Consider the following 22,643-nt stretch of genomic DNA (forward strand, 5'->3'; position numbering starts at 1 on the left):
CCTCGTCGGCAATTCATCTCGAGGCGCAGCTGAGATTTGAATGCCAAACATTCATTAAGGTATTGCCTTGCTGCTGGAAAAGGCTGCAGACAAGGCTCAACAGTTGTGTCCCCACAGAGCCTCTGCGAGAACTGCTTCAGTCGTCAGTTGCAAAATAAAGTTCCAACGCAAGGACATTAGGCAGCCTCATGTATTATCTACCTGGCATCAGGCGGGCTCTAATTGTACATGCAGATTTCGCTTTCTCTTCCTCTCCCCTAATAATAATTATGATGTAAAATGAGAGATGGCTCTGCGCTCCGCGATCTGAATGTTAAGCAGTTAAAAATTCCGACCGGTTGGGGGGAGGGATGCTGGTGAAGGTCGTTCCTTTTTTTCTATTCCTATAACTAATCAGCCTAAAAGCCCTGCTTCCGAAGAAGTGCTCCCCTTTTAATGGGAAGTCTAATACATTAAAGGCTGGGACTGGGGAGGATTCCTCATACCCATGTCAGCTTTCATTTTTATTAAGACTTCTGGCTTATGGAAGACTATAAATGTGCACACTTAATGGTACAGTTTTATTATGGAGATGTAATACGCACGATGCTCAGTAATTCAATGGAAGCGCTCTTGCCCATTGATGCCCAGTGTATTAACAACACGCCCGCGAAGAACTGTTTACGGGGAAAGCTACAAATTGATGAGGAATCTTACAGGTGCTATTATGATAATATCCCGTCTGAGGCATTTCTATATTGCTAGCAGTTGTTGTGGAATTAAACAGAAATCTGTTCTAAGAGGACATGACCAGCTGAGTGAATATTAAGCCTAATGATTGCAATTCATCAGGCTGTTGTGCTTCGGTTGTACAGAGGGTCATGTTACTGCCTGCTGGATAGCCAGCTCTGATACAGAGGACCACTTGGGATTTTATGCCGTTGGTTCAATATTTTTCACCCTCCCCACTCTCTTTCGGAGGCTTTAGCTGGCCTGAAAGGAAGGTGCAAACAAAGAGGAAGCAACATTTGCAACATTTCGACTGAATGTTCAGCTTTTGAAAGACTAGTCTGCTAGCTGAGAACATCCTGGAGCTGTCCTCCAGACAGTTTTGAAATGATGGGACATCTATCTTGCTATCTGTTTCTGTCTATTTGGAGCTTACCGAGTCTCTGTTGTATACATGCTAATGCAGCGTGAGGGTTTCAAAAGGATATTCATTCACCATAAAAAATGTCAGTATTTCATCTCCAGGACACTGCACACACTGCGTCCTTCCTCACTCCATGACCCAAGGGACCTTCATAAATGCATAGCAGCTCTCTTCCTCCCTGCCACATCCTGAACTGCTCTTACGTTGGTTCTTGTTGCTTTTCACCCTGTCCTGCTTTTGAAAATGTACATTTCTGAATGAAGAACAACTTAAAGCCAAAGTAATGTCTTGTTCCCTTGACATTCTTAACATGGTACCAGTGCAGAGTCTGAGCTCATATTGTACCGCCCTGCCCCTTTCTTGCTCATTGATTGGCTGCCTGGCTAACCAATCAGGTGGTGATTCCCTGGGGTAATTGGCGCTACTTTGGAGTGGTCTGAACCAGCAAAATTTCCACCAATTGAGCATGTCTTGGTTTCCTATTCCCTGCCTCTACTTGTAGATCTCGTGAACTTTTGAAAGAAGAAGAAGGCCCCAGTATAACTAACAGCCATCTATCGTTTCACTGGCAAATACCATTCACACACATGGTCCTGCAGAGAGAGGAGAGGGGGAAGAGTGACAAAGGAATATGTCAATGCGTTTTTTACTTTCTCTTATTAAACTCTGCAGAAATTGTCTGTCCATTTGATCTAAATTGCCTGGTCTGACAGACCTGTGGTATGAATGCAATTTAAGAGTAAAAAGGCAAGATAAAAAATGAAATGTACATCAATACCTAAAATGAGATATTACTGTCTGGGTTTGACCTTAATAAATTGCACAAGTCATGGTGCATCAGTGCAGCACTCCCTGAAATAAGGTCTTGTGAGCTCCCCAGTAAGATGCAGGAAGACTTGTCTGCGTTGTTTTCTCTGATTGCTTTGGCTCAGGAACGGAGTCTTTTCCCTCCACTTTCCTTTATTGTGCAGTGTCAAGAATGCCCTGTCATTGCAGTTCAGCATCACAATCAGGGCACAAAGATGTGAAATACTGTCAGAGCCAAAGTCGAACATGAATCTGACTTCTGAAAACCCATATTCACAGTCACAGCTCTTGACCCCACGGAGTGAATAGAGCTCTTGCACTGTCATGTAAATACAGCAGTTAGGAGTGCAGGCATTCAGCCCAAGCCTCTAACAGGTGAGGTGTTAAAAGGGAGTTGTGTTTGAATAATCCAATTTCTGGGATAGTCTAGCCATTTGTTATGTTGTCACTTTAAATTTAGCGAAACACTGGGTTTCAAAACCATTTCCGAGTCGGTTTTCCTTGCATTTGAGGTTTTTACTATCTTCCGTCTCTCTTAGTTTAAAAGTAAGTCTGTGAAACGCACGAGGACTCTGCTGCTCTGTGGTGTTTCGCGTTCTTGTTTTCTTTCACCTTGATTGACAGTACAGATAATTAAACCTCTGGGATGCTTCCTTACTGGCACGCTGATCTGACTGTTTTATATTTCTCGTGTTGCAGCTCACAGACAGCAAGCAGCTCCAGTACTCGATTCCACCTTTTTAATTAAAAGTGCAGTATGATTAATTTCGCCTGTGATTAGAGCATGAAGTGTAAGATTGCTGTTATTTATATAAAGAGGGGATTTTCACAAAATGATGTATGAGAATAGTGTCTCTGTTATGGGCTGGGGTTGGGATCTTCAGAGTTTTCTGCACTTCAAAGAGCCTGATATGTGCAATAGACATAGGAGTGCATGTACTACCTGATACAATTATACTTAATAGTTGCTGATATAAACATTTGTTAATTCATTAGAATACCTTGACTACAACTCCCTAGGATGAAGGTGTTTACCAAATGTTGAAGATGCACCACTGACATATAAATGTAGTTTAACAAGCAGTACTTATGACATGTAATAAAGAGGTGCAAACTGCTGATTCAGATGTAATACTGAAGTCTGCAACTGTGCATGGAAATGGACTATAAGGTGCGCTGTAACATCATTCATGCTAAGAACTTCCTGGCAGCCAACAAAGACCATTATTTTCCATTTGTGTAATAAATGTCTGTTTGGCCCTTAATTATTCAATGTCATGTGTAGAAATATGAATGGAAGGTGCAGTATAAATTATGAACACAGGTCAGCTGTGAAATGTCACTTCTTGGTCTTCTGCTTATCAGCTCTCGGTGACTGTGTCTAATATCGTCCCGGCCCCCCATCACCCAAAAGAAATCAAAACGTGGTAATATTAATAAGATTTTGCAAGAACAATATTTTCTCTCTAATTAAACATTTTCGAATTTCTTGTCAAGAGGAATATGTACGTTCTAGACTTTGTTGTGGGTATTTAAGGCATCTGTTTTGTTTGGCTTGGTTGATTTTGTGGCCCAGCAGCTCTTCAAGGGTCAGACTGATTAGGCACATACAGTACCTGCCATGTCCTTTCTCGAACCCGGTGCCAATGCAGGTCACTCTCCTTCCCAAGGAGGGTGGGAAGAAGCCCACTCCCCCCTCTGTTTTCTATCTGCACATATGTTTTCTTTTAAATCCATTCCCCCCTGAACACGTAATATCATTTGTTAAGTCAAAAGAAAACGAAATGAATATTTGTGTTTGCTTCTCATCTTCCTCTGCTGCTCAAATTGCTCTTCGGTGCTTTACCAGAGAGACTTGTGCACCGCAGATGAACCACAGACGCGCAGGCAAAACACGGCTAAAGAGAAAATGCTTAATTTCTGAGTTGCGTCGCTATATAAAGTATATGAATTATATATCTCAAAGCTCTGTGTGTGTGCAAAATTTCGACAATACCGAATAAGAATTTCAAGCATTACCCTCTGCTTCTTATGACTTTGTAGGACTTTTTATTACAGCAGCTCGAATAAGTATTTATAGACCCGGGCAAAGATAATTATTGGAGCCACTTTTTTTTTTCTTCTCTAAGCCACTGGAGTTCATTTCTATGACAATATGGGTTTCTTTTTTATTCCTGTCGCTGACATGGTGTTATTATTCCATTAAGTGAATGTGAATTGTTCTGCTGCCAGCTACCCCAGTCTCACACTTCCTGCGGAATTCAAATGCTTTGACGCAGTGGTCTCCTGCCTGCGTTCCAGCGCCCATCTCAGACTCCCCCCCCCCCATCCTCTCCCTGCAAAGGCGCCGCGTTTCTCTTTCCTCTCCGTGCGTCTGCTTTCTGGAGACTGGCATCGGAGAAAAGCTCTCTTTGTCGGCGGTTCCGTGGCCAAGCTTGCTGGAGGGAAGAGCCTAGCATCTCTCTGCCCACCTGCACAGGAAACCCACTTCCAGAGACACCGACAGCTGAAAATGGCATCATCTCGGCAGCTCCTAAAAAAGCTCTTTATTTTCAGGAAAAAACAAAATTAATGGCATGAAAAGTAAGCTATTTGTCCCCAGGCATGTCCTTAAGTAGTCCGTATATTAATTCCTGTTGATCCTGGTATTGTTCTGTCTTGGTTTGATTTATGGTTTTCCACGTGGGGAAAACCTTCTTCGTTTACAGCCCACCTCCGGCCTCTTGAAGACGAGTGTGTACAGTGTGTACAGGCCCTCTGTGCTGTATGTAGACTTTGCTGCATCAACCAGCACTGTGACACTTTTTTCCTGGGAATCAGCAAATGCAAATGTCATTGTTTTGATTCAAAGTGAGAGGTGTGCGTCCTCCTCAGCGTTTTAAAAGAATGTAAGAAGGAAAAAAAACACTCCAATAGAATTTAAATAAATACCGCACTTACTGTACATCCAACAGACGTAATTCAAGCAGGTACCTTAATCTTTGGGTCTTCGGCGAACTGCTTTTCTGTGGTTCAGGTACAAACGTTCTCTGTATTTATGTGCCTATTCTCTCTCAGCTCTGTGTCCCTTTCAGTATCACCCTCTTGCTGCCACCCGTGCTATGTGAGTCACGTTGCACCTTCCCTGTGGCACTCTGCCTGCGGTCTTCGGGGTCACTGCTGTTGCTGTCTCCCTTTTCAGACCTGCACTGAGCAAAGACGCAAAGACAGCGTTGTTTCGGCCTCTCGCCAGCGCCATCATGCTTTCCCTCTGTGAAGGGCTCTTTGGAGGCAGCAATGTGATAAGGCAGCAGCATCCTTTAATTTGCTGCAGTTGTTGACATTGTTGTTGCTGGGGATGCGTTTCTGAGTAAAGTAGTGTGATGTCAGCAGACGTGTTCTTAGCTCGAAAAGTCTACTTGAGTGACAGCCTCCCGTGGTTTTGGCACTGCTTGGGCCATGTAGGAAAAAAGGATCACTTAGAGGGCAGAAAACAAGCCCTGATTCAGAAGTCTGAAGGGCACAGTTTGCAACATTGCCTCATGCACTGCGTCTACACTTAGTGGACTGTGTACGGTGTAGGATGGGGGGTATCCCAGAATAGTACCAGCCTGTTACAGTACATCCTTATGTGATAAAAGATTATCTCAACTGGCCCCGAGAAATTCAGTCGTAAGCCAAAGCCTGAGCCTGGAGAGTCTTTTGTTATGTTCTGTTCATTGTAGCAGGGGGGAAGATAATTCTGTCGTTCTCAGGAATACAGCTCAGTTCAAGAAAAAAAAAATGTCAGTCTCCCCTGTACGTAGTTAAACTCTACAGTGGAAAGTCCACTTTTTCTAAATAAAAATACTGAATAGCTAAGACAAAAAGTTGTCTTTGAGGTAAATGTAGCCCGTACACCACTGTTGAAAACCTTTAGATATGAACCAAGCAAAATCTGGAGAAGAGAGAAGACTGAAGATCCTACGTGACTGAGCTAGTGTGTCTTGCGTTCATAAATATCCAGTGCTCCTCTGCAACTCAACAGTCCAGTCAAGGACTTTGTCTCTCTCAGATGTGTGAGGTAGCTAGCCTCTTGAAGCTGCACTGAATGCCTGTTGTTGGCAGTTGACTGACCTCTAAGGATGCAAAGATGAAATTTCTTGGAGACATCAAAGCACACACTGTGTCCTGGAAGACACTGATATAAACAGATCACAGGGGCATTTCAAGGACCAGAGCCCTTTGTGCTGGTACACTACCTGTTGTTCAGGCGAGCCTGACCCCAAAAACTGGTTTCACTGCAGACTTCCTGGTTTCTTCTCAGCTGTTTCAGAGCTGTTGATCAGATTTAAAATGGTAAATCTTCAGCTTGTGCCAGTAAATGGCAGGTCTGAGTAAAGACAGCCAGGCGCAGATGTGATTGTGCCTCCCCAAAGCCTCAGCGCCCTCAGATCTTTCTCTGAGTCGTTATTCCCACTTATTTCCCCATCTTCAGGGACCCAAGTCTGTCCTGCCATCCTACCACGACTCTGTGTTTGCCAGCCAACCTAGAAAGCTGTTATCAAAGCCCAGAGTAATTCCAGTCTGTAATGACCCAATTGCAATTCTAATTTCTCAATCTGCAGGTTCCACTCGTCTGTAAGTAAGATTCTGCTTCAGCTTTGACAGATGTATGTTTTGCAAAAAAATAAAAAAAAATGTCCCTGACTGGCAGAGTCAGAGGTGCTCTTAGACGTGTTTTGAGACCTGTGTAAATTGGCAAAGGCTTCATTAATTGCTTTGAGGTCCAAAGCAGAAGGAACATCTGTTTACTAACTGGTAGTGTGTTTCCCAGCCTTCTCCTTCTGGGCTGCCAGGCTCACTGCCGGCTTCGTCCCCTGTCTGCTAATATTTTCCTCATTAGGACCGTTTCTGCTTGAAAGCAGCCATTGCTGATATTCTGACTTATCTCTTGCTACACTTCCCACAGGCCCCCATTAAAATCACATCCAGCACAGTACATTCTCATGCTGTGGTAGCATTTAAATCAGGACTCAAGGAGTTTAAAATGAAAGTTCGGGAGGGAGTCAAACCCTACTCTCACTCACTTCCGCCTGCTTGTACTCACTGAACTTGTCGAAGCCTGTTGCACCACTTTCCATGAGACTTCTGTTTCTTCCTGCTCATTAGACACCCAAATCAATATATTTGGGAAAGGCAAAGAATCCTGCATTGGCATTATTTATTACTTTGTAGGGGTTCTGATTGAACTCTGGAGTTTAAAACAAATGTTTGGTAGGAGGTCAGACCCTAATCTCTCCCACTGCCTGCTTCTTGCTGTCTCACTTTTCATTGTGGCTCCCCTCCCTCTGCCCCATCTTCACCCTCACACCAACCCTCCTCAGCTCATCCTACATCGGGCGGAGCGGTGGCTCTGTGGCTAAGGATCTGTGCCTGTGGCAAGACCCTTAACCCCAGCTGCTCCAGGGGTGCTGTACAATGGCAGACCCCACGCTTTGACCCCAAGCATCTCTCCCTGTCTGTGTGTCTCATGGAGAGCAAGTTGGGGTATGCAAAAAGACTTAATTCCTGATGCAAGAAATTGTAAAGGGTTAATAAAGTAATGTTATTATTATTATTATTATTATTATTATTATTATTATTATTATTATTATTATTATTATTATTATTATTGAAGGGTGGGGGGGTTCTGACAGTAAAGTGCTTTTGGACAGGTTGTGGTTCTCCTCAGCCAACTGAGTTACCCCAAGAAAGCTTATCATTTGATTAGCTATTCGATTAGGGTCAAGGTACTGAATGGAAGAGAGCCCCTTCTGAGAACCAATGGTTGTGGTAGAGGTTTACACAGGACAAAAGTGGTGCTCACCAGCACGGCACTCTGTTTGTGGATGACCATCTCAGAGTCCAACTCTGTCCACAGATACTATCAATGATACTATCATTGACGCCATTGTGGAAATCCCCCTTTTTAGTACTTTACGACCCAAAGCCCACTCCCCTTGTGACTTCAGACTCAGCCCACTCCCCTTGTGACTCCATGCAGCGTGTCATTTCTCCTCACGGACCATCCCAACACACCACACAACCACATCCCAGCAATGTGCATGTGCAGGAACTCCATGTGGCTGCCTCTGGGTGCCTCATAGCGTGTTCAGAATTCACAACATCAAAACTGCACTTCGTCAGAAAAACAAACTCTGGGCCTTTCTGTTTTATCCACAATAATTTATTTTTCATTTTCTCCCTCCTGCCCGAAGCCTGTTTTTGAATGTATAAGATTGATAATCTCAGATGTGATCACTGGACCAGAAAGGCAGCTATTGAATGTCTTCTATTCTCTCTGGACTCACAGGCTACATGGCTCTACAAGCAGGGCCAAAGTTCAGCTCTAAGCTCAACTTATGGAGTCATGCCTTGTCTTTTCAAATTAAACTCTCTGCTGGATATGTGTAGCTGTTTACACACTGCTGTGTAGTACTTAAGAAAAGAGAAAGTGCATAACGCTGTTACACTTTGTCCTTTTTGGTTTGACATAATGGAGAAAATAAATTGCAAGATAAAAACTCTTACCAAGTTAATAGTAGGCAACAAACTGTTCTGACAGAAGCTGAATAATGGCATTTATACACTTTTATCAGTTACACTATACTGGATACAGAATACACTATATCTGTGTATGGATAGGCTCGTGTTTGGGAGGTTTTTAATAGTAATTTCTTCCACCTTTATTCTACTTTAACATATGATAGGATCTGGCTAGGACAAAGTTCTATCATTCAAGCCTCTATCATTCTATTATTGAAATGACCATTTCTTCTGAACTCAATTCATTGAACATGGGAGCAGTTCTTCTGTGCGTGGGTGCTCTGTTTTTTCAGAGTGGATGGACTGGTGTTAAGGCTGGATATCAGCAAGTGTTAAATGATGGACCCTATGCAGGTGAGGAGATAACAAGAAAGCCGTAGAAGGGGTGATCCGAGATCGTAGTCAAAAGGAATAGAGCAAGGTCCAAAAAAAAAGAAAAGGAACAAATCTTCAATACCAAGGTGAACTGGGGTCGAGTGGGCAATCCAGAAATCCAGGAAAAAAAACAGGAAGCTGTCAAATCACAAAAAGGCTCTGAAGTGTACCTCAAGAGGTACAACCCAATACCAAGGAGGAAACAGACAACAGGGTTTAAATAGGCTGAAGGGGAGGTGTGCGGATGGGTTAACGAGGCCTGGTTAACCTACGCCTCCCCAGAGTGGATGAGGTAGCCTGCAAGCGTATAGGTGCCCTCTGGTGGTTGGAAGCCGGTACTGTAGCAACTGGCTGACCTTGGACAATATGCACCCATTCCAGATTCATCAGCCTTAAATACACCCTTGGCCCCACACATTGCAACACATGACCCCAATCCACACTGTAACTCTAAAGCCCTGAACATATCTCTAAGCTCATCCCTTACTGTAATATACAGTTAGCCACATATATTCCACAGATATTTCCAAACGGAAAGTCAACCATACAATCCAGAGCAATGTTGAAGCGCAGTTGATGATTAAATAAAGAAAGCTCTAAAAATAAAAAGGCAGTTCTATGAGTCACCCAAGCCATTAAAACATGCTTATATCTGCCTCATTATAAATGCAAAGTTATTCATTTGTAGCATTCGGGGCACAGGCACACAGTGGGCAATGTCACAATCCACTGAGTCCAGAGAGAGTTGCACAAGGTATACAGGCTCTTGTAAAAACACTGGCTGGATATACTGTATGTGGTCTGGGGCGTCAGTGGAACTGTGTTTTCCCTATAACATTTATGATTATTTCTGGAATTCAGGCTGAATATGTCATCCAATTTCTGACTTACTATAAGTCTCTGTTCATGTGAGTGGTCAATGCAATATTAATTCTGTAGAGTCCTGTATGTACAAGTTGACTTCTTTTCTTTCTGCAGTTCCCCATAATATGTGGTGAGACTCTGTCTTGGTTTCTGTACATGTTGCATCCATTCTTTTCAGTCAGGGGTTCCCAGTCCTGGTCCTGGTGACACACCCACCTGTTGGTTTTTGTTCCAACTGAGCCCTTGGTGTCACAATCCAACCCTTAATGGACTCAATAATAATAATAATAATAATAATAATAATAATAATAATAATAATAATAATAATCAGATTAATTTGAACTGTTTGTTCCTGACTCTAAAACATGTTGGAGCTTTAACCATAGTATTTTGTAAATGAAATAAAATCCCAAACGTGTGAATAGAAGCAAACATCGAGTATTTGAGTGACGCCACTTCTTAGATCAATTAAGGCTGCGATTATCTAATGAAGGCGGGAGGGAATGAAACCACTGTTTTGAGTAATTCAAGCACGCAGCCCTGCCGTTCAGCACTTTTGCTCATGAGGAAATGCCCTTACAGCCAGCCCATATAATCTGCATTGACATTCTCACCCCTGCAGCCTCAGCGATGTAAAAGTGTATTGAACGAGCACAAAACTTATAACGAAGATACTCTTGTTTGCAAATCCCCAGTCTCTTTGTGACCTCTTGGTCCCCCAGTGTGAGTGTCTGTTGATGTCTGACTGATGGTGATTAAAGGATTATTCAGGCTGAGGGTGGGGACTGCGACTCTGCTACTCATTCAATTTCAATTCAGTAGGGGACTGCAGCTGAGCTCTTGAGTTAGTAAAGATTTTTATTAAAAGTGTCTCAGAAATGCTTATCGTGTCGTGATCTAAGAATTGATCCCGTCTCTTTAAAAGTGATAATGTTGTATTAAAAAAGGAGAAATAGTTTGTATTTCTGAATACAACCTGCTTTGCTACAAACTGTCCAAAAATCAATGGAAAGAAACAGTGTAAGTTGAAAGAAGGCAGATCTGTGGGATAACGGGCTACCAGAGGCTTGGCATGGATTTTGTCTCGTAGGCTGATCTGTTTTACAGCCGCGATGTAGCTATGAAACAGAAAGAGATGCTCTTGCCATTTGAAATAAAGACGGAATTGAAAACCCACTTTCAAGGACATTTCCATCAAGGCTTTGTGTTTAATGTTGATTGCAGGACGAATGAAGGAGGCTGTAATGACTCTTCCATTGCCTTTTCATTTATTCCTGCCTGTAATTCCCTTCATTAAAGATGGATTGAATTAAACCATCAGTTACAAAACCTAGCCTTTCAATCAAGATCCCTGCCCGGCAACGTAAAGCATATTGTAAATACATGAAATATATATGAAATCTCTGAAAGCCTAGCATGAACAGGTCATGAAGCTTCTCTAACATGCTGCAGAGGCTGTCTTCTCCCAAGAGGATAATGAGGCTAATATCCACAGTATACTGGGGTCATTATACACAGTAAGGAGGGTTGTCATAACAGGGCACGATCCTGCAAATGGGGTTCGGTTTTCTTCTATTTTTGTGCTTGAGGGGAGAGAGGCAGCACTTGTTTGTCTGCATTGAATGCACATATTGCCTGCTTCAGCTATTGGAGCCTGCAGGGTCCCAAGGTCCGGACAGGATAGGGATAAGAAGATCCCAGATCCCAGACACTGACTGAGTGCTTTCCAGACAGTGCTGAACCACATCCAATTAGCTATACCTTGCTTTGTGGTCTCAGGTTTGGAAAGGGCCCGGCAAGCTTATTACAGCAACCACTTTGCTATCCAACATCCGTGGGGAGTGGGGGATGCTGGATAGTCAAACATGACAGAAAGTCAATACTAAGGTATGTTATCACAAACCAAGAACACTAATGTTCTGCATGATCAGACATAAGAGGAAATTTACGTAGAATCAGCCTAAGTAAGTCTGCTGTATGTAGGTTTGTCCTAACAACTGTTATTACCATTATTATTCAAGTTTAATAAGAACACAAAATTACACTATTACAATATTATTATAACTGTATACTGTACACTATAATCCAAGCAAAGAGCATTGCAAAAAATGGTGTACAGATCAGTAGAACTTCCCAATTTCCCTTAAAATTCTTCATTTTGTGCTCGCTTTCCGTATCATTAGGACACTAATGATACGGTGCTGTAGGACTAAAAAGGTAACACAGATGAGGCAAATAAAAGAGACAACACGCACACAGAATGTGGTACAGTATGTTGTAAATATTCCGAGATAAACGTAGGCAAAGATACAGTGTCTCTCCACAATGGCAGATGGTCGCAGACTAAGAGACAGAGCATCTGATGCAGGCCAGATAGAACAAGATTTTTTTTTCCAGATAGCAAAGGCTGATTTTGCACTGACTGGAAAATGCCAGTTAGTAAAGCATTCTGGTGAGTGAAAGGATGAACAGTAATGCTTTTACCAATGCCTTACTGCCGCCTCAACACTTTCTGATTACCCTTCAGAGAAAAGAGAGAAAACCAGTCTTTGGTGCACCATCCTTGACTTGACCCTGGTAGGAGGGTGTGAAAACTCTGAGCCTGTGTACCTCCCTCTGCTGCCTATTTACCCCCTGATTCTCTATTCAAGAGAGAGATCGCACTCTAATGCAGTGAGTTCACATGTTTCAGCTTTGAAATCAGAACTCACAATCTGTTCCCCCATGTCTGCTATAGGCTGACTCTAGCTCTCATTATTTTAGCACTTGGCAGCATTCAGTGCTAGAGCAAGCCAGTGTTTTGGAGGGACTGCAGTTACAGCAGGCCTGCCACTAGAGGCCACCAAATGGCCTCTGTTTTTGTAAATAGACTCACTGGGGGTCAATTAATTAATTAATTCTGTTATGGGCGGAGAGTTAAACTCCTCACATTCATAATGAAGTAATTAGTGAGCATTTGGGATTTAAAGGGCTCTTAAGGTGTTTGTGGACGTTTGGTTTTAGGAAGTAAGTTTTAAGGGACACTGTCAGACTTTAGCAGTGATCCAAGATGGGGTCTCTCTTTAGAGTCTTTTAAATAGAGCACCTGCTGTTAATTCAGCAACAACGTTTCCTGCATGGTACAGGGTTGTGCTCATAAGAGCTTTGCCTATGGTTGGAGTCTGTTCTTGAGCACCCACAAACATATAGATCTTTTCTCAGTAACATACATACGTTTGTCGGTCCCCCATGTCTGCAAAGTTTTTTCCAACCAAAATTTTGATCCTGCTGTCCCATCTGGCTCTCAGAGGCTGAGGACAGCCAAGAATAGTAGCTTCTCATCTATTTGCATTTCATGGCTGAATTCCTGAGGTGGATACAACTGTGAATGTGTCCCTGTGCAGGTTTTTTCCCATGATTCATGCTTTATTAGCATTTTGTTTATAAAGTGACTGAATGTATTTTTAGTCAAGAATTCAGGCTGGAAAAAAAAATCTCCAATGCTTTAGGGATACTGCTAAAGCTCATAATTCATAATTAACATGCTATACTATAAGGATGCCTTCCTGGAATTAGAGTACAAATTTGTTTTATTGTTGTTGTTTTTTCTATATGCTTACAGCTGTTCAGCAGCTGATCATATCAAAGTTTTAATATTCTTAACCTTCACTTGGAGAGAATTAGTACACAATCCAATTGTTTATTTTGTAGTGGGAAAAATCTGAAAATGCTTTAACTGGTGCTGAATCTAATGAGATTAGCAGGAAAGCTTATGTTGGCGTGAGTTCGACGATAATGATAACCCTTGATTATTTTTCTTTCTATCAATATTAGCCAGATTTACGTTTCATTAACATCCATAGCATTTTAATTTTTCTTCTCAAGGTTTTTTTTCTTTTTATGTTTCTATTAATTTGTTTGCTGAATTGATGGCCCTTCACGCATGCAATATTTATGATTCGAAAATTTGCCCTCCGGTACTGAGAGTTTCAAAGGCCCTTGTGGAAAATGGAGAACATGCATTAAAAAATAAAGCCTTTCCATTTATCTTTATTGGCCAGAAAGAATGCTGCCAGTTCTATCTCCTTGCTTCATATAACTGCTTCTATAAAAAGACACAGGGACCCATTGCTCACAGACATTATGTCAGCATGAAGCAATTGTCCAGCCATCCCGACTCCCTCTCTATCTCCCTTTCTGTCCCAGTGTCTTCTCTGCATGGATTTTATGATAACAGGTGCCCGTTAGGCACCATTACAAAAGATTGCAGATCAGCAATTGTGATCAACAAGAAATACTTTTCATATGAGCAAAGCAGGGATGAATCTCAAACTAAACTGGAGTTTTTCTCAAATATTTCTTAAATGTGGTAAAGTCACACTTTGGTGCATGTGCACATCTGGCCATCTTTCCGGGCATATCTTCCGTGCCTGCTTTAGCTGGGAAAGAACTTGAAAAGAGCACACTGCAGTCTGGGCAGGGAGTCAGAAGCCATCTGTTGAAATCCAGCTCATCCCAGCCTCCTTTGGATCTTATGGGAAGGTGGGGTGTAGTGTTGTTATATAGATTAGGGAGTTGTGTACAATAATGAATAAGTGGCACTATGTAGATTAACTGAGTTCTCTTCTCTACATTTGCGGCTGAGTTGTGTGGTATAGATTAGTGAGGAAAGAAAGCTCTCTTGGCATGCAGTCTCTGTCAATTCCTCCTGACTCTGCATCTGCTTCTGTTAAATGTTTGGAGCTGGTCAATTTCTATTAGTCACTAGCAGTAGAGAGGCTGGAACGTCACATTCAGTAACAGCCTCCGCACGGACATGGAAGACAGCTTCAAGTTCCTCCTGTCCAGCTCCACAGAGCTCCCGTGAATTTTACTTGACATGACCTTTTGGGGCCCTGGCATCTCGGCCATCGCCCTGCCTGCCTCTCTCAAGCTCAGGACACGGTCCTGGAATCCTCCAGGAGTGACAGGTGCAAGGAACTGTGGGTTTAGTCCAGTGGAACGAGTCCAGGAACGGCAGTCCTAGACCCGAAGATCAGACCCTCCATTCCTTCAGGGTGCCCTTCCATCATCATCTCAACTCCTCTGTGACATGTTTCTGTCAGGAAACTCGCTGGCAGCTGGCTCTCGTTTCGGAGCACAAGCTGTGCGCTTTGTTCCCCTTCAGAACAGCTTAGAGAGTGTCGAACAGCTGGGGATGTGTGTCAGAAAGTTTTATTGCAGTTTAAAAATCACATGAAGACCAGGAATATACTTTAAGTGACAGGCTGTTATATTAAAAGGCATGATAGATTATAGCTATGTATGTTATCTGAGTATCAGACTTTGTAGTGGCTGCAGAGTATTTAACAAAAGAAATAAAACACTGCTGACAAGACTGGTATTACATGATTATTACATGGTAATTAATTTGTAATTACAATGATTGCACAGTTGTAACGGTGATTTTCTTGTAACTCGTGGTCCACCAACACTCTGTGTTTCCATAATGACACTTGTCGGTTAGGGAAATCATGTAGTCTTTAAGGTTCTCTTGTCTTTTTGTTGTGCTTCTAAAACTGTATCCATAAGCTTCTTAGTCCATATCATACAAAACCTCTTCTGCTCATGTTGCTTTTTCCTTTCTAAAAGACAGGCAGAAATCATAACCAGCAGCCTTGTTCATAAAATAGCTGCTGCAGAGCCCAGTGAGCATGCTGAGTGTTTTGTAAAAACCACCAACAAGCTGCCTTGTTTTGTTGGGGTTTTTTTTTAGTTTCAACAGGCTAGCATGCGGCAGCCGATATGAATTTAAGAGCTATTGATTTCATATGCGGAGGTGTTTATGAGACGCTCTGTGATAAAAATCTTTTTGTTTTCCCTTAATAAAACAGCCCATAGCAAGCTGAGCACAGTAGTAGCGGATTTGTGCACAGAGCCCTGGAAATGCACAAGTTTTAATAATGGCCCTTCCAGCTCCGGATTTCTGTGTTACTGATCTGTATAATTTAAATGCGCTTTTCTGAGAAATGTTATCAGCGAAAGTACGAATCTTAGAGGAGAAGTAGTGTGTAAACTATTGTAAAGGACACTGAGCATAGCATAAAAGCCAAGTACAAAGACAGAAAAAAAAACACAGAGCTGTGGATCAATTGTGCGATCAGGTAGATGATTGCAGTGAGGCTACAGAGCTGACAGAATGCAGAAAGCATTAAGCAATGTATTCGGGCTTTTAAGTCAGGAGCAGATCTCGCTCATGTGTAGCTCTTAGAGAAATGAAAATATCACCCTCCCCGAATCAATTTTCTCATGCAATGGCCTCAAATCAAAGTTCAAGGAATATGCAAGTGAAAACAAATAGCTTTATTTGTTTCTCGCCTCGTTTTGCCAAACATCCCCTAGGTTAACTCAGAAGAATGTAACGGTGGCATTTGTACATTCAGTGAAGAAAACAGCCATTCGCACTGACACACAAGTAGTACTATAGGGACGACTACAATACCAGCGCTCATAAACCGTGTAATTAGAACCTACATTTACTGAGGCAGCTGTGTTAGCCACACGAAAACAAAATGAAAAGTTAATTTGATACCCAAAGCAGAGTCTAAAAAGCTTCTACTCGTCAAAGAGTCATTAGTTCCATTAGCACCAGTGTGCCTAAAATAAGTAGTCTGACACCAGACTTGTGCTATTCAGGTTAAAGACCTTTAAACCCATCTTCATGAACATGGTGCGAAACCGAAGTACTCAAACCCTGTTGGTCACCTCTCTCTCCCGTAGGGCTGTTCCACAGAGCTATCATCCAGAGCGGTTCTGCTCTGTCCAGCTGGGCAGTGAACTACCAGCCTGTGAAGTACACCCGTCTGCTGGCCGAGAAGGTGGGCTGCAACGTGCTGGACACACTGGACATGGTGGACTGCCTGCGCAAGAAGAGCGCCCGGGAGCTGGTGGAGCAGGACATCCAGCCGGCCCGCTACCATGTAGCCTTTGGGCCCGTCATTGACGGCGACGTCATCCCCGACGACCCCGAGATACTGATGGAGCAGGGCGAGTTCCTGAACTACGACATCATGCTGGGCGTCAACCAGGGCGAGGGGCTGCGGTTCGTGGAGAACGTGGTCGACTCCGAGGACGGCGTGTCCGGCAACGACTTCGACTTCTCCGTCTCCGACTTCGTGGACAGCCTGTACGGCTACCCGGAGGGCAAGGACACTCTGAGGGAGACCATCAAGTTCATGTACACGGACTGGGCCGACCGCGAGAACCCCGAAACTCGCCGCAAGACCCTGGTGGCCCTGTTCACCGATCACCAGTGGGTGGAGCCGGCGGTGGTGACGGCCGACCTGCACGCCCGTTACGGCTCGCCCACTTACTTCTACGCCTTCTACCACCACTGCCAGAGCCTAATGAAGCCCACCTGGTCTGACGCCGCCCACGGAGATGAGGTGCCCTACGTGTTCGGCATCCCCATGATCGGCCCCACCGACCTCTTCCCCTGCAACTTCTCCAAGAACGACGTGATGCTCAGCGCTGTTGTCATGACCTACTGGACCAACTTCGCCAAAACTGGGTGAGTTTCATCTGTTGAAACACATTACTCCCGCTGTAACTCTGTAATCATCTTCCCAGGTGATTTCACCGGGAGAACAGCAAGGTGTTCTTTCATTTTTGTAATGAAAACACAATTTGTTCATGTCTCCTCAATCACCTTCCAGTTGGATTTCACTTCCCAATCGAGACTGGAAGCACAATTTGTCGGGGGACAGGGGTGGCACAGTCTCTGCAGGGCCAAGCTCTTCATTTTGTGGCATCCTTGCCCCATTCCTCTCTAGGCTATGTTTGAGAACCATCTATTATTTACAAAGCTGTTACCAAACAATATTAACCAGATTGTTACTGCACCATTGATCTAAGCATTACAACACTCCTGAGCTGATTGCTGTGGCATTGTGAACCTGTCACTCCATTATGTACCTGATGCTTACTGTTATTAACCTGTCACTTTGTTATTTAGCTAACCTTTACTTCATTATTCACTGCACTTTTACTTCATTATTGACTTAATCGTTCCCTGTCCTCTATTTGGCTGTTACTCCATTATTTACTGGAGTGTTGTTCCATTTTTTCCCCTAGCTGTTACTGGGGGTCAGTCAAGTACTCACAGAGCGGGTTATGAGACAGTCCTGCAGCAACTGCCTGAATGTGTTGCACATCACAGGGCCGGAGTGGGATTCTTCCCACTGTGTGTGGCTGTGATACCCAGGAGACAGACGGCCATTAGCGAAAGCATCACACACTGAGTCTCTAGAGTACTATTGATCACAGCCCCCCCCTCCAGTCAATCCCTGGTGCCTCAAGTGCCTTTCTTTATTTCTGAAATTAATTCTGCCCGAAGCACAAAACAGCATAGATCTGCGTGAGGAGCAGAGTTATAACATATTACATCTAACGATTGAAGCTTAATTTGATCTGTGCTGTTTCCAAAGAAAATCAATGGTGATGACTGTAATCTTAAATTATTTCCCTGTTTACCTGTCTCTACATTTGTTAGCAAAAGCAACAATAGCAATTGACGTTGGTATAGCGCCTTTCTTGACACAGCGTTTCAGAGATCAAACTAAAAGAACAGGATTAGGGCTTGTTAGAAGAGGAAAAGAGAAGCTGCATGCTTAGCAAATTGCTAACAGCTCCCAATTTGGATGAAAAAATTCTAAAAGTCTGATTTTAATTGAGAAGCAGACCTTATCGCTTGTACAATGTTTCACATGAGCAGAAATGTCTGTGCTAAATGAGTGCTTGAGAGAGAAGGGCAATCAACCAGTTTTCCAGTTGTTGTTTTTTATAGGAAATAAAACTGATGCATGACATCCAAAATTCAGGAACGTGCTGTGGGTTTTATCAGGGATAAAAAGAGAGTGACATTGTGTTGGTGAATGTCACTGACGTGGCTCTATTATTATAGCTGTTCCTGAGGAAAAACTGACCAAGACGAGACAGGTTTAAAACAGCTCAGTCTGAGCCCCTCCCTCGCTGTGCAGTATTGTGTGTGGTAAAACAGTAGGAGACTAGCTTTTAAAGACCTGAGGATTATAGACGTGAATAATGAAGAAACCCCTCCTGGGTTTGCACAAGAACAAAGGCAAACAAGAGGAGAGTAATTTAGCTCCATTTCACCTGTTTGACTGCTCAATAGTAAGTCAATCCCAGAATCCAATCCAGCCTTTTATTGAAGGATCCCAGATAGTGAGTCTTCAACAAAGGGCTTCTTTCAGCTTGTCAGCAACAGCAGCATCAAACCTTCACACTGTTAAATTTGCACCAATAAAGAACCAGTTGTTTCATTTGGATAAAATTAAAAAAAGGAAGAGAACAGTTGATCATTCTAATTATGTGATGTAGTTGCATAATTATAGTTGCATTCTTTTAGTATCTGATTTGTTCAGATGTGTTGGATTTTGTGTGTGTGTGTGTATGGCTGCAAACTCCTAGAGGAAGAACCCATTTTTAATACAAAAAGAAAGATAGATGTGTGATGCAGCTGTGAAGTTTGGCCTAAGCTGATAAAGCTCTGCCTTGATAGGAGCTAGACATGTTTGGCTCCCTTGCCTGTGCTCCATCACGGGTGCTGTGCAGAGCTGTGCATTACTGTGGCCAGTGCTGGTTTAGATTAGGCAGGCCTGGTGTGCTGATAATCACCCTCTGCAGTGCAGCACAGCACTGTAAGACAGGCTGCAAGATAAAAGGTGCTATTTAAGACAAGAACAAGGGCACCACCGTGTTGCCTGAGCAGAATACAAGCAAGCTTTCCAAAACTGCTAAAAGTAAACAGCTGGGGAATACTTAGAATCACATTTTAGGGGTGTGATGTCTCTCCAGTTAGAAATCTGTGCAGTTGCTTTTCATTAAATTGAACTCATTCAGTTTAATTCAGAGAGTATCTTATCTGCGTGTCGCAGATATAAATAAAAATGTAATTAGACCATTTCTTTGTGCAATATTCATCTTCTGAATGGCCACAATCATAGACTCACACAAATGCAAAGAGGAGGAAGTGTAAACCACTGTAACAGATATCAGACTGCAGAGCAGTGCAGAGCGGTTTGCTCCTTCCCAGATTTTAAGACCTGCAGGAATTAGGAAGAGGCGTACCACCAAAGTGATAACACAAATATTGTCTATTGAGTAACATTTTATTTGAACTCCACGCACCCCCTCCTCAAAATAAGATATCTAGCATCGCATCTTACCTGTAGCGTGGCATTATTCTCCTTCACCCTGTGAGTTAGTACAGTGTGTAGCATTCCTCTCTCTCACCTGACTGATCTGTGATTGCAGATACAGCAGACACAAGCCCTGCCTACTCCAAACCAACTCTGCACTTTTCCATTTCTCAAAGCCCATAACTCCACATTCCCCTCTCAAGGCCATTAACATAGAGGATGTTGTCATCAAGTCTTTTTCCTTATTCTTAGACTTCTCCTCCCTGTCGAAGTGGAAATCCAGCTATTGAATTAAATTGTCTCTAGCTCTTGTCCTCAGTACACCACACCTCCTCCCCTTTTGTTTTTGCTCGAGACCACGGAGCTCACTTTTAAAAAGGGCTCACGGTTTGAACTGCGAAGAGCTGCACCTCTGTTTAATTAAACGCATTTTTGTCAGTCAGGGGAGCTCTGCGTAACCAATTAACCTCCACAGAGAAGCCTTCACGGGCCTAACCAGCTCTGCGGTGCAGAAACTGACAACGAGCCGCTCTTAAGAAGTGAAGTTCAGTCTTTCCCTTAACTTTGGAACTTTTGAAGACAAGGAGCTTGTAGTAATGCCCACTTAGGCCCTAACCACTCAATTAAAACTTGATCACTTGAGAGGAGATTTGCAGCTGATATTCGGATTTGCATTAAAGGGTGTCGAGAAATCGCGCCACTTGTTAGGAGTTTGAATATCATTGATTGGGAGCTGTGGTGTGGTGTGCCTGGAATGTAATGAGCACGGGGAGAGCAGGCTTGTTCCCAGAAAGGATTCCTGCCACTAAGAAGGGAAGAAAGGAAACAGGCCCCTTGTCAGCTGTCTCTCACCTAATCCTTCTAATCAATGGCTGCTCATGCCACCTGTAGACAGTGAAGAGGCCTTATGACTTCTAAATACGCCCTACCCCCATGCAAGCAAGGCTATTTTGTCATTCTCCTGAGCTTGCCTCTTACTGAGATAACCCTGCAGTGGAATGGCCCGTTCGTTCTAAGTGCAGCTGAAACCCCTTGATAGCAGCCAACCAGCTCAGCCCCCCTGTTGGTCCTCTAGCACTGAGCATCTCTCGTTGATTGTGTAAGAAGAAAAGCAAGCCATTAATTACGGCCTTTGTTCTGCGGGACTGCACAGTGAGTCATAGGACAGAAACAGGCAGAAGGAGGAGCACATTCTGAAGCCTTAATTTTTTGGAAGGGCAAAGGACACTCATTCCCTCATATGATTATTTTCTGTTTATGGGGTCTGGTTTATGTTTTCTGAGATTCACATATGCTTCAGCCTGGCTTTGAAGGTCGAAGGTGTGAGAACAAACTTACTTCAATTTTAAAGGGTAGCACACTTTAAATAGCAGCTTGGTGACCCTGCAGTCTGCACTGGACAGCTGATCTAAGTATCAGGATTGTCTGTCTTGGGCTCTGGGACCAGGCACCCATCCACAGAGCAAAAGGAAATAACAGACAATACCTGGAAACTGTACCGAAACGCATTTGAAAATCTAAAAAGGTTAGTTTGAATAATGAATTAATTTGCTGCATATGGTTAACTATACTTAAGGGACTTATTGGCGTGTCTGACCGTATCTAAAATATAATTAGACTGTTTCTTTGTACAATATTCATCTTCCGAATTGCCACAAGCATAAACTTTCACAAATGCAAAAAGGAGGATGTGAAAAGTGCATCACCAGACATCAAACTCCCACTGCAGAGCAGGTTAATCTATTTCAGGTTTTATGACCTGCAGGATTCAGGAAGAAATGTACTACTGAAGTGATAAAGAAAATGTTACCTATTGAGTACCATTTTCTTTAACTCCATGTTTGAGCTATATTTGCACATCTCAAAATAAGTCTAGGTCCTGATTCCAAAAGAATGTACTCTGTCCAAGGTAGGCAATTGGCTTAAGGGACATGAGACAGATTCAGTAAGCACTCATTGAAAGGTAGTGCCACCAGCACTACCCTGATGACCACCTCATCTAAAGGCTTTCCTGTTAGAAGATCGGGTGGCAATATTTCAAAACCCTGTGGAGTGCACATCCTGTTCAGAGTGTTATTGCCATCCACAAAGGCACAACACTATATTCTACGTGAGAACCCAATATTTTAGCCAGTGAGCACTGAGCAACAGAACAGTCAAATGGCACAATCTGTAATCCAGTGCAAATATTGTTTCCACCTCTGCACTCAACAGTCATAGCCCCCTGAGCTGAAGGGATTGTGAGATCCCAGTGCTCCTAGAAATACAGAATTCAATTTATCAGTGAAAACATCATGTAGAGTCTCAGACACCAAAGAATTGTCTCTTTGCCACTGCTTATAATAATAGTTGTCCAGCTCTTTATTTTAAAGCCAACATTTAAGTGAGACCGGTGAGCTGATTTAGTTGTCAAATCATGCAGCACACAAGTGTATGTGTTTTATCATTGGATTTGGCTGAAAAGCATTACGTTTCTTTTGTAGAAATTTCAACTACAAAGAGGGAACAGGAAAGATGGAATTAATTACCTGCTCTGTTTTGTGTGTGCTTCTGTGTGTATGAGCGAGTAATTACATAAAGCAAGCATTTGTTCTTTCCTTTTTTTTTAATTCTGTAAATTAAATTATGGAAAAAAAGGTTTGCATATTGATGTCTCCAGCTGTTGGGGGTTTGTTAATTACATTTTGCCAGATTAATATTGTTCTTTCTGTTTGCGAGTGCCACCTGAATGTATCCAGTTG

The 22,643-nt window shown here is 42.9% G+C and overlaps 1 protein-coding gene across 5 annotated transcripts in view; it reads left to right on the forward strand.

Annotated features, from left to right (window-relative positions):
* nlgn3a (neuroligin 3a) overlaps positions 1-22,643 on the forward strand; it is a 136,037-nt gene that overhangs the window by 107,305 nt on the left and 6,089 nt on the right. For all 5 annotated transcript variants that reach the window (XM_015351374.2, XM_015351376.2, XM_006632779.3 and 2 more), the window contains one exon: positions 16,463-17,252. In XM_015351374.2, the coding sequence (XP_015206860.2) occupies positions 16,463-17,252 (790 nt within the window). The remainder of the gene's footprint in view (positions 1-16,462; positions 17,253-22,643) is intronic.

The sequence above is a fragment of the Lepisosteus oculatus genome, chromosome 8, assembly GCF_040954835.1.
Source record: "Lepisosteus oculatus isolate fLepOcu1 chromosome 8, fLepOcu1.hap2, whole genome shotgun sequence".
In the NCBI taxonomy this organism is placed as follows: Eukaryota; Metazoa; Chordata; class Actinopteri; order Semionotiformes; family Lepisosteidae; genus Lepisosteus; species Lepisosteus oculatus.